The sequence below is a fragment of the Calypte anna genome, chromosome 4A (genome assembly GCF_003957555.1).
Source record: "Calypte anna isolate BGI_N300 chromosome 4A, bCalAnn1_v1.p, whole genome shotgun sequence".
Taxonomy (NCBI): Eukaryota; Metazoa; Chordata; class Aves; order Apodiformes; family Trochilidae; genus Calypte; species Calypte anna.
In genome coordinates, this window is record NC_044248.1 from 28,706,715 (window position 1) to 28,723,093 (window position 16,379).

Genomic DNA, 16,379 nt, shown 5'->3' on the forward strand with positions numbered 1-16,379 from the left:
CTAAGTTAATTAAGAAAATGGACAGTCTTCCTAGAAGCATTGTACATTACATTAAAGGGTAGTTAGGAGAATATTCTTAATGGTCATTGTTTCCCTTAATATAACTTCTCTTTTAATATTGTAGCAGTATGATGGATTAATTAACACATAACCATGCCTTCTGATCTCTGACTAAACTCCTGCTAGCAAACACAGGTGATGCTTTCAGTTATTTTAGGTTTATCAATTGTATCTACTTTTCTGTCTTTTAGGTATGTTGCTATATACCCTTACACTCCTCGAAAAGATGATGAACTGGAACTACGGAAGGGAGAAATGTTCTTAGTGTTTGAACGCTGTCAAGATGGCTGGTTCAAAGGAACTTCCATGCATACAAGCAAGATTGGTGTTTTTCCTGGAAATTATGTGGCTCCAGTTACAAGGTACCTTTTTATTCAGGTGTCTGAGTAGTTTCTCTACTTTCAAGTCCAAAATTATTCTGTTCTTACATTTAATGCTAAAATGAGATAATAGTACAGCTGTGGATTTCAGTAATTAGCTAATTTTTCAGTTGTGTTTTGGTGTTTTGCTTTTAATTTTGGCAGGACAGTGACAAGTGCATCACAAACAAAACTTCCCATGTCTACAGCTGGCCAAACAGGACGAGTGGTAACTATGGTCAGCCCTTCCACTGCTAGTGGGACATCTCAGAAACTCCAAGGGAATGGTGTGGCAGTGAACTCCAGCACAGTACCCACAGCTGTGGTTTCTGCAGCACATATCCAAACTAGTCCGCAAACCAAGGTCCTTATGCATGTGACAGGACAAATGACAGTCAACCAGGCTCGCAATGCTGTTAGAACAGGTAAAAAAATATATAAAATAAAGCTTTTAAAATGTGATAGAAACTGTAGGGCGTTTCTGGGCAAATGGCTGGAATTAGGGTATGTATATGTTGAGGTTCTTTAAGGCATTTTTATGTTGTTTCTTAGAGTTGAATGCTTTCTGAAATGGCAATGTGTATATCTGAATTCCTGATTCTTTTGCTATTCTTCTCTAAGCAACTGCATGTACCTACATACTCCTACTGTTGGGAATTTATATGCAAGTAGTTCAGGTGAATTTTTTTTTTATTCCAGCAGTATCTGGGATGAGGGGGCATTCTTTGAGCTTGCCCACTCTTATGCAATTCATATAGTAATAAAAGTGATAGGAGCATCTGAGTCATAGCTTACTTTTTTGTGTTAGATGCATAGCAGCTACAGATTGCTCTAATTTAGCATTCACTTTTAAATTCATTTCTAACACCTTTGAAGACCTTTAGCATTCATTCCTTCTTTTTTAGGGCTCTTGCTCACGGTTGCTCTTAGGCATTGCAGTTCTCTAAACTTGACTGCAACTTCTTCCAGTTTTGACCCTGAAATACTAAGGATATCTTGGCTTCAAGATCCACGCAGTCTATGCCATAAAATTCTGTGTTTCTGACAAGCATAACTCTGCCTTTAAAGTCTGGGGCAGGACACATCATAGTGAAATATGCCTTCTTGTTATTTAAACCCAGAATCAAAAACATTGATACTGGGGTTTTTTGAGAGTTTTTGTTTACCAAATCTATACAGTCACTTGTGGATTTGCCAGGATAGGAAAAAACCACACAACTGGAACCTAACCTGTTCCAGTTGCTCCTAGGGCCTCAAAAGGAAAAAAAAAAAACCCAACCAACCAAGCAATACAAAAAAACACCCTCTATTTCAAACTATCCCAGTTTTCCCTACTTCAGTCTTTAATTTGGGGCTAAGGTCTCTTGGCAGAGAGAGTTGTAACCAAAGGTTTTTTAAATCATGAATGAGATACTTACTGTCAGCACAGAAAAGAAAGCAAAAGATGTAGATGGTAATACCTGTTATCTTCTAAAAGATGATTGTTTCTTATTGCCTCAAGATCCATGAATGAGCCCACCTCCTCTTCAGAGTCATGCGTCTCCTAAAACACCCTATGCATGTTCAGATCTCAGTACCAGGCTGGCATTTTAGGGGTAGGATATGTGCATGTGCCTTGAGATATTATATTTCCTTGATTGACCCCATCTTCCTCCAGTCTGATCTTAGTCCAGAACAGATGTTATAGTCCTCTGTAACAACTTTGTTCTTCACCTTTAAATAAAAGTAAACAGGTGTTATTGGTAGCTGGTAGGAGAAACTAAGCAAAGCACCTATAACTCTCAGCCTCTCAGGCATGGGAGGTTTCTATTCTAAACCCTTCTTTTAAGCTGCCTAGAAGTTTGCAAGTGGGAGCACGGAAGAGAGCTCCTGTGGGCTTGTGTCCCTGCATTTCTGCACCTCTGTCAAGATGAATAAGCTCTTACAGTTCCATTCAGCTGGAAAACATGACAACACACTTCCCACCAACTTTTCAGGTCCAAAATTTAAAAATCAAAGGGGCTGCACTCACTTTACAAGACACTTGACACTGGATTGTGGTGTAAAGGTGTACTGTTGAGTACAGTTATGTACAGTTATGTTATGAACCACAGTTATGGATCTGATCCTTATAGAGGCCTGCTAACTGAAGCAATAATGGCTGCTTTATGTTCAGATGTTACAGAGAACTTTGTGTCTACATCTGAAATGTGATCCTGAGCTTTCGCTAGAACCTTTGCTGAGTGTTCCTCTTGATGAGGCTTCACAGATGAATGCTGCATTTCGCAGGGCTGTTTGTCAGTTTCAGTTTACCTCAGGACTTTGAGGATCCTTGTTCTCATTGTCTTAGTGGGACATTGCTTGACATCACCCTGCTGAGGGAGTATGCTTTCTTTGATTGAAAGGAAATGGGAAGAAAATATATATTCTGCCTATTGAATTAATGGATGTACTGTATGAAAATAGGCTGCCTCGAAGCATTTTTCCTATGGATTCTGCCAGGGGCAAGAAAGGAAATATGGAAAGCTATCCTGTGCTTTTACTCCATTGATTGCATGTAAATATAGGCATATCTTGAAGAATAGCAGATACTTGTAAGAAAACTGCCTTTGTCTCACAAACAAAAAACATTATTAATATTTATTTTCTAAAAAAAAGTCTAGCTGCACTGTCCTTCCATTTTGGAAATGTTCATGGTACAAGGAAATGTTCATGGTTAGGAAGTGTCTGCAACAGAGAAAGAGGTTATTTAACGAAAAAACAGATGTAGCACCTAATGATGTTTTTTTTTAAAAAAAAGAATGTTTCTTATCATAGAGGTTGTAATTGGGTATAATACTATAGGATTGTTATACCAAATTTGTGAACTTTGTCAGTCTTCTCTAATACACTGTTGATATGATCTAACTAATTATCAGGGGAGTTTGTGGGGAGCAGAATAAAGACAGCAAATATTGGATACTTGATCCAGGGTATAATTTACAACAAGCCTGAAAGTCTAATTAGTATCTGAAAAATGAGAGTGGATTGATGTATTTGAGATGTTCTTATGGCAAACCAGAGGCATAACCCCTCCTTAGATAGAGTTTTAGATTATTTGAAGGAGAGAGCCTGTGGAGCCCTGACATGCTGCATTTGACCTCATAATATTTGGGTGAAGTGTCAGCACTTGGAATCACCTAGTGGTGCAGAGATACCTGAGCTGTTGAAAAGACCCAAACACATGTATGGTTCACCATATAGCTATAATGGCAACGTGGCTTCCTGAAAAGGATAAATTAGGTCATGCTTTGTAGCTATCCTGCAGCCCAGGTTAGTATATTCAGCCTTGTGCTGTTCTCCAACTTCCAGTATAGATGTTCCTTTTATTTCTCAGGGGTGTGAATAAATCCACTTCTGTATTTAAACATCCCAAGAGACATGAAGCTTATGTTTTCAGAGAAACCACTCAGAGCAGTAATTGCCACTGTTCTTATAAAAGACCCACTAAATGTGTTGTGGATTTTGTGATTGAAAGCAATCCAATTATATTTTTAGCAGCTTCTATAAGGAGTGTTTCTTCCTACTTAGTTTTATGTGCCCTGCGAACTACCCAGCATATTGAAAGGAACAAATGAGTTCCAGACAGGATTTAGGTAATGTAATCTTCACTTTGCATCTCTCTGTATGTGAAGTGTTTTACTTACCAGCTTGAATTTCTACTCAATAGTTTCAGTGTTGTTACTTTGTTGTATACTGGTGCAAGCAGCATAGCACATAGTGCTACTTTGTTCTGATGAAATCAAGCTGATGCTGTGCAAGATGTCATAAAGTAATATAAATGGAAGTTAGGAAGGTAGGAAGGAAGCTTCTTATGGCTGCTTAGCTGTAACAGAGACTACATAACTTTGCATATCTTGTGAAAAGAACTCTCGCATTTTACTCTTTTTGTTCCAGTTGCTGCACACAGTCAAGAAAGACCTACAGCAGCAGTCACACCCATACAAGCACAGAGTCCAACATGCCTTATTCCTGCAGCTGTGATCATTCCCCACCAGTCTGTTGCCTCCCAGCAGCTCCAGCCTCAGCTTCCAAATCCTGCTGCTTACGTCACAGCTGTGAATGTGAACCGCTCAACCATCCCCCTGGCATGTGCAGCAGCCTCTTTGAATTCTCCCAACATAGCAGCTTCATCTTTGGAGGGAGATAATGGTGGGAGAACTGTAAACACTCATCCTGGAGCTCCTGCATCTCCAGAGAGTGCTTTAGCAGCTGGTGGAAGTGCTGTTGTCAGTAAACTGGACAAGGATGGCAAGGTGGGTAGAGAATAAAATCAATCTCTTGAAATCTCCCATTTTCATCATACAGACTTTTAAGAGATCCATATTTTTCTCTTATGTTTGTTACATAGCAGTGCTGTAAGCTTTTTAAGACTGAGCCTGAAACTCAGACAGCCATTTTGTGATTACAGCTATCAGCAAATTTATTCTTGGCCACAACAATAATTTAGGATGGATAAAATACAGAGCAGACTTTGAAGAAGGGTTAAAATGGCTAGCAGTTTTCATACCTTAAGCAGGAAAAACAACAGGTGAATAGATAAAGTTCAGAAGAACTATTAGACTGGAATTTTAAGTATTTAGTTTTTCTGCACCTGCAGTCAGTTTCCTGAATACTTAAGAAATGTTAGCAAATGTTACCAATAAGGATCTGTAAACTAATAATAATAATCCAATAATGAAAAAAAAACCTAAAACCAAACAAAAAATATTTAGTAAAAATTGGTATTCTTTTAAGTTGCAGACCCACTGAGAAATTGTGAAAAACATTACCATCAGTGCTCAATTGGACAAATCAAAAAAAGCATGTAACTGTCCTTTGTAAATGGAGTTTGGTAAAGTCTGTAGTGATTCTGCTTTCTTTTCTTCTATTTGAAGTATTTTCCTTTGTGTCTGAACTCATTCTCACTGTCCAACAAGCTGCTCAATGATGTTATATTGCAGGCAGAAACATTCCTCCAACTTTCCACTGGTTTTGTTTTACAGTGTGGTGTAGTTTGAATTGCATTTTATCCTTTTGATAATTTTCATTACGTCTCAAATGCTTTTACCTTAATGCTCTTCACCCACGTGCACTCCATAGTGAAGTTAATGAAGGTTGTAATCATAGGCTGTATACTAATCTCACCCACTTTTTAATTATTTTTGTTGATTATTGTTGAATGGAAGTACCTAGAGCTTGGTTTTAAAATTACTGTAGCCATAGTCACTGACATCAGACTGAGGTGCCCTCAGGCAGGAGCTTTTAGAAAACTTAGTTTAAGGCTAAAGATGCTAACAGATCTGAACTATGCTAATTTTCTTTGCATTTTTCTTTTTCCTTCCCATTCGCTAGACAGCAGTTCTTTGAAATAGCTTTAAGTTATTGAAGACTTGGAAGAAGGACAGAGGATATTTTTCATTCGCAGTTCACCAATTCCACTGCATCCCAAGCTATAATAAAAATCTCTCATTGCTCATGCTTTTCTCTTTCTCTTTAAATAGCTTATTTTTGTCTCCAGGGCTTACAATCTGGCACCTCTCAATAAGCACTAAATTCACTCAGTCAAAGGGTTGGTAAGAAGATCACTGCCACACCCCTTAAAAAAAGACAAGAAACACAAAAGCTACTTAAATAATTCTCTCCAGGGTAAGTAATAGTCTTCAGGGATTCCTGTCTGGACAAGCAAAAAGAATGTTTACAATTCTCCCCTCTAGCAGAGCAACAAAACACAATACATTCCCCTTGTGGCAAATTTCTGTTAAATCATGAAAGTCTTCCCTTACTGAGGGACAATAAAAGACACTTATCTAAACAACAGCCTCCAGGGCAGACTTTTCTCCCTGTCTGGTTCGAAATGGCTCTTTAGCCTTCCTAGAAACTTCCATGTTAATGAAGTGTTTTACTTCTTAGATTCCCACTGTGGGAATCTAACTCCTCACTCCTTTTTCTAGACAACCTTTTGGGCCAGTGATACTGGCTTTTAAGGTAAGCTGTAACTTAAATACCTAAGCACAAGGACTTAGTGGTCTAAATTACTTTTTTTCTCTTTAGAATTCTAATAATTATCTTTCTCTTTTATAACTTTCATAATTATCTTTTGTAATTTGTACAATATTCAATATCTTCTGATAATTTGTCGAGTCCTCTCTGATCACAATGGCATCCATCAGAAGAAGGAAGTGTTAACTCTTGGCAGGAGACTTTAGTTCTAAAATGAGGCATTGATTTTGGTTTACAGAAAGAAAAAAAGGGCTTGCTGAAACTGCTTTCTGGAGCATCCACAAAACGCAAGCCCCGACTGTCACCTCCAGCATCACCAACACTGGAGGCTGAGCAAGCAGCTGCAGAGTTTGCCCTGCAAGGTGCAGTTGGACCAGAGCTTCCATCAGCAGGCAGTCACAGCAAGGCTGGATCCTGTCCCTCTGACAGCGAGGTCTCTGGGTTGGGACAGGAGACACTGCATCGGAAAACAAGTTCCCTGGATTCCTCTGTTCCAGTAGCGCCGCCGCCTCGGCAGCCTTGTTCATCCCTGGGTCCAGTCCTGAATGAATCCAGGCCTCTTGTCTGTGAAAGGTAAATTATCCTATCCAGCTAGACTCGGTCAAGCCAAGAAAAAAAATACATTTTCTGATACTTGCAGTGTATAATGGGGCTTCTTCACAATTCTGAGCTTTTATAGAAAATTGAAACTTTTTAAACTATGCTTTATATGCTTACCAGCCAACACTTATGTTTATGCTTACTTCTTGTGCTACTTGGAGGTTTTGGAATGAGTAGGCACTCAAATATGGTGATGACAGGTCTGGTACGAGAACTGAGGTAGATAAAACAGGGCTTCTATTTTGCAAAACATGAACATATTATAATACTGCATTTATGAATATCAGGTTAGTCCTTTGAGATTAGTAGCAGTGCGTAACTGCCAACCTAAATATATGATGAATAAGATCCTTATCTGTGGGTAGACTTAATATTTGATTTCTTAAGCTGTTTGTTACAAAGATGCATTTACTACCCAAATGCCCCTTCACTCCACATAGCAAGCTCCAGGACAGCGCCTGCATCCTGGCAAGTGAGCCTGAAAAAACAGACATTTGTCTGGACTCTGCAACTTCCAGGCAGTTCCTTTAAAGTACTGTCACTTTTCTTTTGTGTCCGTCAACTATTTTCAAATTTCCATGTTAGTGGATTGCATGAACTGTGAAGGAAGTTGCATTTTTCTAATTACTGTCTCTTTTTATTGTTCCTGTTAGTAGACAAGAGTGTCATAGGATTTCATTTGCAATAACTACAGGATTGCGTGTTTTACATAAAGAAATAGTAATGGTGCAATGCTAACAGCCCTAGGACTGAGTCATGCTGACTGCTGCAGACTGGTACTGTTAACTCATGGTGTGTGGGCATACTGTTGTATTTTCAGAGGCCCATTGATCTTAAGCTGTATTCATGTATTAAGAGCCAGAAGGTACATCGGTTTCTACTTCATATTTTATTTTACTTCTGTCATACCTTTTAGTATTTTTAAAAAGATTATTACTTTTTCCATGCAATTTCCTTGCAGGAAATTTCTACTTCATACTGAGTAGAAATACTTCATACTGAAGTAGATAGACACTTACAGATGGAAAATAAAACCTGAAAGACTTCTCTTTACGAGTAACATTTTATTTTCATATTATCATGTCAGATTGGCACAGTAATATGTTTTTATGTTTTGAATTTGAAAATAATATCAAGTTCCTTCTGGCATGACCAGTGGATATCTGTGTAAAGTTTTTTCACTTCCATTATCTTTTTTTTTTCCTTAAAACTACCTACAGAAAACGATGCTCTATCTTTTTATTGATGTAACGATAGCATACACTGAGACATTCTTTTTACTCTGTGTCCCCACCATTAGTTAAGTGATGATTGCTGCCAGAGAAATACTACCACAAGATCGTTCTCCTTAGTGGATATGCAGTGTATTTTTATTTTTATCAGTGTATTTAAATAGAATTTTATCTAGGTTCCCTTTGTCCTCTTTGTCCTTTTTAGAACAGAGTTAATGTTTTTCTTGTTGATGTGTTTTTGTAACATTTTCATTTCTTTAGGCTGAAATTGTTTAAAATGTGTTGCTTAATACTTACTACTTCCATTGTACTCAATACCTTCAAATCAACTTATGAGCATTGATTAATGTTCATCAGTCTGGAAGAAGGGATGGGTAAGAAACATACCAATGATGTAATGGATTCCTCAGTGAAAATTTGGGGTTGAGGAGGAAAATATGTGGGTAAATAAACTCAACAAAAAGCTGAAGAACTGAGAAATCTGCTGCTCTTATTCTGCTCTTACAAATCACAATTCAATCACAGGCTACAATCCTGGGAAAAGAAACAGTACTCTTTCTATTCTGATACTGTTTTTGCAGTGTCCAGAGAAGGGCAACAAAGCCCATGAAGGGCCTGGAGCATAAGTCCTGTGAGGAGTGGCTGAGGGAGCTGGGGGTGTTTAGTCTGGAGAAGAGGAGGTGAGAGGAGACCTTAGAGCTCTCTAACTCAAGGAAGGTGGGAATGAGGAGGGAAACAGCCTCTTCTCCTCAGTAAAATGTGATAGGACCAGAGAGAATGGATGGAAGCTGTGCCAGGGCAGGTTTAGGATAGATGTTAGGAAATATTTTTTCACTGCCCAGGACAGTATTGGAGTCACTATCCCTGGATGGTGTACTGAGAGGGTTGTCAGGCATTGGAATGGCCTGCCCAGACATGTAAAAGGCATTTGGACCTGGTCCTTAAGGACGTTGTTTAGTGGTTGACTCTGGTGTTAGTCAAAGGTTGGGCTGGATGATCATGGAGGTATCTTCCAACCTAAATGTTTAGCATGTGTAATTATTAGTGTTCAATCCTAATACAATTTGCTACACATGGGTTTCCCAAGAGACTTCACAATCCTGCTACTTTTTTCTCAATATTGAAACTATATGGATAGATGTAATTTTTATCTTTTAAGCAAATGTATATGTTATATTTTATATATATACAAATAATATCTTTGCTTGTTTCAGTATTACAGAATTAACTTGCGAGTTAATAAAATGGTACTATTACACATGTGTTGAGCTATAGTTGGTATTCCATCCTTTACTAGAAATATGCTGTTTTGTGTTTTCATCAGATTGGTGATCTCTTTTAGTCTATTAAGATAATAAAATAACGTAGAATTATTAAGATAATTATTATCTTGACCTATTAAGTAATATGCAGGCTTTATGAATGCAGTGTTTTCTGTTTTTAACCGGAAATCAGCTTTTGTCCAGCAGATCTCCTAATACTGAATGTAAGGCTTTTCACCTTAGAAGCTTCTGAACTTTACAGTCAGCCATGGGTTCTTTGATTTCACTATGCAGACATTATTAGTTCTGTAACTAGGAACTGAATCAAGAAAACTTAATCAAGGAGTTGACATGATTGTCTACAGAGCTGTAGCACTGTAATTTTAGGTTGATTTGAACTCTAACCATGGTAGAAGAGAGTGAGTGGTATTATACACATTCACAAACAGAGATAGAAGAGTGTAGCTTCTTTTTAATGTGCATATATTTGAAAAGGGACACTGTAAAAAACTGAAACAATATACTTTTTTTTAAATCAGGTGCTAATAAAAATTTTTGGAATTGAACACTTAAAAAAATGTTTCTTTTTAGTATGATACTGCACAAATTGGGCAACTGTGTCCAAATAAGACAGCATACATTCTATCTTGAACAGCTTTTAAAATAAAAAGATTGCTTAAAACAGCAATGTGAATAAATTCGTTCTGTAAGTTGCTTCCTTTGTTCTGTGCATTCCCTGGGATAATGTTATATTAAACATACAGTTTTAAAATTTTGCCAATTACTGCGAATGCTTCGATTATTGCTGAGTCATGCTAACTGGAAGAGTCTCCAAAGTTATGTTAAAAATACCTTTACAACTTTCTCCTGGTATTTAACCTTTGTGTGTATTTTTACAGAATGTTGGTGGAACAAACTTGATAGAAGATGCATACATTTGATGTTCATTGATTTGCTATTGTTATTTTCTGTTCAAGATGTACTTAACTGTTTAAAGCTTTTTTTTTTTTTTTTTTTTTTTTTTTTTAAAAAGACAACCTAAATGAAAAGTTTGTTTTGTTTTTTTTTTCTACTTGCACAGGTACAGGGTTGTGGTATCCTATCCTCCTCAGAGTGAAGCAGAACTTGAACTTAAGGAAGGTGACATTGTTTTTGTACACAAAAAACGTGAGGATGGCTGGTTCAAAGGCACTCTGCAACGAAATGGAAAAACTGGACTTTTCCCCGGCAGCTTTGTAGAGAACATTTGAGAAGATGCATTGCAAGAGCTTCAAATCATACTGTACTTTAAAATAGCACAAATATTTTACAAGAAAAAAGCACAGTCATTAATTACTTTCAAATGACTGTAATGTAAACAAAATCTACATATTTCTACAGTGTCTATAGCACAATTACACCAGCAAACAAAGAAGATGAAGACATCTGCTGGTTTTATTACTTTGGATTCTTAAGTGTGATGTGTGCCTTGTACTGTCTGATTTATTTTATAGAGGAACTTTTTTTTCCCCAAGTATGTTACATAAATGATCAATTGTTTACAAGGCTGTAACTAATTTATTCTTGTTTTTTTAAACTTGAATTTTGTGTAATAGCTAAAATCCTTGTGACTATGATTTTAACAAATTATTAATTTATGAAAGAATAGCTAAGGGGAAGCTGGATTCTCTCCTTATGAGCAAGCAATTATATCTGAGAAAGAGCCTCCCGTTTATCCTCCGGACATTTTTCCCCTGCTGTGTCTGACAGTGGAGTAAGTCTCTGTTTTATGAGTTAATGTTGAGTGGTAGTGATGTGGCGTCAAATAGAATTTGCCAAGTGGGGAAAAAAAATGTGTATTTTGTTCTTTGGACAGAGTAGGAAAAAAAAAAAGTCAGTGATGTTCTTGAGTCTAGTTCTACTTCTTCATAAATCACCCAAGTAGAGTAATGTTTCCAGGAGGAAAAGATGCATGTGAACAACTAAAAAAAAATTCAACCATATGAAGGTTAGGATCATCTCAATGTTAGGAAGGACAAAATTAGGAGTACCAATAAGAAATTCTCTGTACCTTCTGTTTCTGTAATAACTTGGCTATTTGAACAAAGCCTAGCTTTGTGTATTTGGCCAGTTCTTTGGGCATTTAGCACTAAGGATCCAACAAGATTGGAAAGAATGTTAAAGCCCAACACTTAGAATGCTTATATCTTGAAAACATCTGTTCGATCAGATTGAATATAAATATAAAAATAAAATTATAAGTTGTACTTAATGTCTAAAAATGCCTAAGAAGTGTAATTTGCTGTTTTCTTCTCAAACTGATCTGCATGGCCAAGAGATGTTTTAAAATGTCTGAGCAGTAGTGGTGGTTAGTGATGCACTTGTGTTAAAGTAAAAGGCTGTATGAAACACTGTGAAAACTTTATTAACTTCTTAACCATTGCTACTCTGGTATGTTCTGACCTTTTCTTTGTCTTGCATGTGTTACTCAGTTCATGCAGTAATATAACTGTGCATGGTTATCATTTTCCATTCCAGTTTCTTATTGCTGGGTTATTTTGTTCTGAAAGTTTCCCAGAAGCCACTTGACCAAAACTAGTGAGCAACTTGCCTTCGAACAGAGAAGGTGTCCAGTGTTTGAATCATTACTGAAATATTTTTCTGTCCTTGCAGCTGATGGATCTGAAGAATGCAGCCTGCAAGAAAACTGTTGTACTCTTTCAGGATTTTGTTAGGGATTTGACACTGGTGAATCCACACACTTCTCAGCTGAACTCATTTTGGGTTTTATTTTCTTGTTTGGTTATAGCAGTTTATTGGTGATTTTTTTGCAAGACACTGAGCACTGTCATCTCCATTTAAATCTGACGTAATTTGGCTGTTACTCAGCACTTTACAAAAGAAGCCACTACTGTGATTCAGTGTCACATATTACACAGTGATGAAAAGTACATACTCGTGTTAAATCCTTATTTCTGTTTGAAATTACATTGAAAATTATCTGATGCTAATGATGAGGATTTCTTGCAATATCAGGTAGTATCATGATGGTCTTAAAAATAAGAAAAAATAATATATAAATATATGTAGTTGGATATGACAGCATTCCCACATGAACCATCTCTCTGAAACACTGTATGATTAGTTTTTGCATTTTAAAATATTTTTAAATAGTTTACTTGAATATTCATGTAATATATAAAAGTTTTGTGAAATGAATTTTAGTTAGAAGCTGATACCAGCTTTTGTCAGCATAAATTGGCACTAGTGTGTCATTATATTCTTATTTTGGAAAATTTAGTGCATTTTATATTAAAGACTACTAAAGTTTAATTTTTTTCTATCTCTACTCTCCATATTTTAAACTAAGTGACTAAGGTACCTTTGTTAATAGAATTTCATTGTGTAAAGTCAGTTAAAAAAAACAGCTGTTAATCCAGTAGTTATTTTAGATGGAATAAATTTTTATTTGATTTTTTTAACATTAAGTATATGTTTGTAAAAAGGACTTACTACATAGCAGTGCAACAATGCCAAAATGCAGCTTATTTTGCCATTTTTATAATGTTTTAGGGGTTGTTTTTTGGTTTTGGCTTGGGATTAATTCAATGTAGAAACAGACAAACCCTGTGCGTTCGCTTTGTGTAATACCATAAAAGATTTTGTAAGGTATTTTATATCTGTTTGAAGTCCAGTGAATGTTAAGTGTTTGATTTACTATGTTAAACTTCCAATCTTAATAAATATTTTCTTAGCAAACAGATAAATCAAAATGTGTATACAAACATGAAACATAAATTACTTGTAAAGGATTTGACAATAAAATTACCAGAACATAACTTCAGAATTCATAGGAAGACATTTCTGATCATAGAGAAAAAAGTGTTCAGATTCCAGAATCTTAGAAATTTGGAATGATGCATATAATGCAGGAGTTATTGAGAGAACTAAGGATCTGACTGATGTTTCCTGTCATTTTATTTCTCCAAGGAACTTCAGAAGCAGTAGCTAACTTCCATCTCAGTCTGATCATGACTGACTAGATTGGTCTTATCAACAGCATATCACGTGCATAGTAGTTACAAAGTGCTTTCCCTAGAGGAAGAAGTGTCTAACATAGTGGTTCTGCTGTGTGTATATTGAGAGTTTGTCCCCAGCCCTGAGGATGCAGCATCTACCCAAGCTTTCACTGATGGCAAAAGTGTTTGGTGGTAAAAGATTTACTTGCCCAGAAGTTTGCTGTGCTCAGCACCGAGACAGTGACTGCCTCAGTAGGAGATCTTCTTAATTTGAATCGTTACATGTCTGCTATATGCATGTGGCTGCTGGGCAGAATGGTGGAAAGTTAATCCTAAAAGTGTTTGCAAAAATGTTTGGACTCTGTAAATGTTTCAGCTACTGTGGTAGACTCCTTGGTAATTAAGACTGACTGGTGCCTAGAGTATTCTAGCTGTGAGTGACAAAGGGACTTGGTAATCCCTGCCTGCTGTAATGAAGGAGCATCTTGTATAACTTTCTGTAACTAAAGGAGGGGGAAGTCGGCATGATTTGTAGAAATGAAAAATAGAAAATATAGAAAAACAGCTTTGTTTTTCAAAATCATGGTCTAATACTAGCGCATACATAGGAAAAAAGTGGGCATGAAATGTCATGACTGCGCAGTAGAAGATAATTTCTTTGGGTTGGGTTTTTTTCAGTATTGTGTTTATTAGGTAATTCTAGTATGTGTTTAACATCTAGCCTGACATAGATGCCTTAAATCCTGTTCACCCGGACTTTATTACTACTGCAATGGCAATTACAGTAGTTTTGTACAGGCTTAGAAACATGGTTTATGAGCATTTTGGCTTTTTTTCACAGGGCTGGCAAAATGTTTCAACTGGCTTGTTTTTTTCCAATAGCTTTAAGCAAACGTGTTTTAAAATGTACATTGACCTTAATGAAACACAAGAATTCACTTACATGGTTAAAAATATGTGTCTGGCATCACTAAAACTCCTGCAGTAAAGTCTTTTATAATTGTGCACAACAAATAGCGATGGCTCTGGTTTCTGTAGGACATGCCAATGCAGCCATCTTCTTTGGATTTTTATCACAAATCTGCAATATGTTTACTTCTCAGATCACTCTTAGGTCCTCTTTCCCTGTACTTCGATAAATGGCTAAGGGTAGATCTTACAACACATTTGAAGTTTAACTTGAACAAAAGCAGTGTCATAGTTCTTTTGAATGACTTAATCATTCATAAGCTGGCATACCTGAAATATTTGTGATATAAACCCAGAAGAGATTAGAATGGTGATACTGAATGGTGAGGACATGGACAATAAATGTGCAGAAAAAATGAGAGAAAAGGATTTGGAAGATGTTTATGGGACTTCAATCTTAGCTAACTTATTTGTGATCTTTTCTTATTTACCAGAGTCAAGCTCTGGAAAGGACTGAAGAGGAACTTGGGTGTCTTAAGACTGAAATCGCAGCCCTCAGCTTTTACCTTGTCTTGTAATCTTGTATTTGTTTGCTGCTTGTGTCTAGAATTAATTGCTCTATTAATAGGCCCAAGCTGCATCATTGTTCTAAAGTCAAAACACATCTGAAATCCAAAACTAGGCATCTCTATTCCTGAATTATCTGAAGGGCTTGATATGATAGGTATGCTTGGAGAATATATGTATCACAGCGAATACTGAATGAAATAAAAAGCATAACAGGAGTTTCAGGTTTGCACTAATAAACAGATGTAGTGTCCACTTTTTACATAGTCTATGTAGTAATACTAATACTAAAAGGCTTTCCTGGAAAATGGTATGGATGCAATCCATTCTCCTTCCACTCTGTTAACCAGATTGCTCTTGCCTTCTAGAAGCCAAACTTGTTAAGAGCCTTGAAGTTAGCAGCTGCTATTGAAAACCTGAAGTCTCCCCTTTTTGAGCTGCAATTTCCTTATTTGACAAACTGATTATCCTGTTTATGCAAGGGACGTGATGTAAACCTTGCTTTCAAAGTAAAGGCTGATAGGTTTTTGTGAATTTCCAAATGCATTCTAATGGATTAGACCTGCCTCCAAATACAAACAACAGCTGAAATATCTAAACCCTTCCCCCAAGGAAATCTTCTAGAGTCTGATTTCTGTGTGTGAGAGACTTAGCTGATTTATTTGAAAAACTGAAGAGCACTTTGATCAGAATCAGTCCAATAGGAGGTGCAAAAAAAATTAATTCACTACATGCCATTGCAATGTGCAAAAACCATTCAAAATGTAACATAATGAGCATTTCATGCATTCCTATCAAATCACAGTGGTTACATGTAATATAGTATTAGTAGATGTCAGAAATTACTGTTTATCCATTCCTCCTACTGTACTCTCCTGTCAGCTGTATTATTTTGCTGAAAAGAGAAGTGGCAAAATCATTTCTTAACTTCTCTGCTGTTAATGCTCAGTAAAGACAATTTAAACACAGTAATGTAAACCCCAGCTTTCAATCACAGTTATGCCTAGCCTTTAAAAATTCGTCTTGGCAAATGTAAATGAACAGCACTTGCCCGCACGCTGCAGCCATTTCTAGTGCCTATATTATGGTTCTGTATGTGGCAGGCAGAACTCAAAGGCCTTCTGATGTTTGCATCTAGTAGTCATTTAGATCAAAACTGATTCAGTAGCTACATTCTAATTTTGGAGTGGTGGGAACAGCCTGTACAGGAGTGAGGAAAGTGGAAATTTGGCTAGCATAGCAAGAAAAAATACACTTTAATTATAAAGGCAAAAGGAAAAATGTCAGGATTTAAAAATATCTGTACAAGTGTTTTCTTGTCCCAGCTATCTTAGATGGAACCCCATTCTACAAAGCAAATGGGCTTTGATTTCCCATTACCCTTCTTGGCAG

At 36.7% G+C, this 16,379-nt stretch overlaps 1 protein-coding gene across 2 annotated transcripts in view; it reads left to right on the forward strand.

Annotated features, from left to right (window-relative positions):
• Window positions 1-13,256, forward strand: part of SH3RF1 (SH3 domain containing ring finger 1) — a 78,222-nt gene extending 64,966 nt beyond the window's left edge. Inside the window, exons 8-12 of one of the 2 annotated variants that reach the window (XM_030449694.1) lie at window positions 252-422; window positions 585-844; window positions 4,335-4,693; window positions 6,658-6,992; window positions 10,595-12,604. In XM_030449694.1, coding sequence (XP_030305554.1) covers window positions 252-422; window positions 585-844; window positions 4,335-4,693; window positions 6,658-6,992; window positions 10,595-10,763 — 1,294 coding nt within the window. In that variant the 3' untranslated portion in view covers window positions 10,764-12,604. Of the gene's footprint in view, window positions 1-251; window positions 423-584; window positions 845-4,334; window positions 4,694-6,657; window positions 6,993-10,594 lie in introns of both variants that reach the window. The other variant, XM_030449693.1, reaches the window with a different exon arrangement.
• The last annotated feature ends 3,123 nt before the right edge of the window (window positions 13,257-16,379 follow it).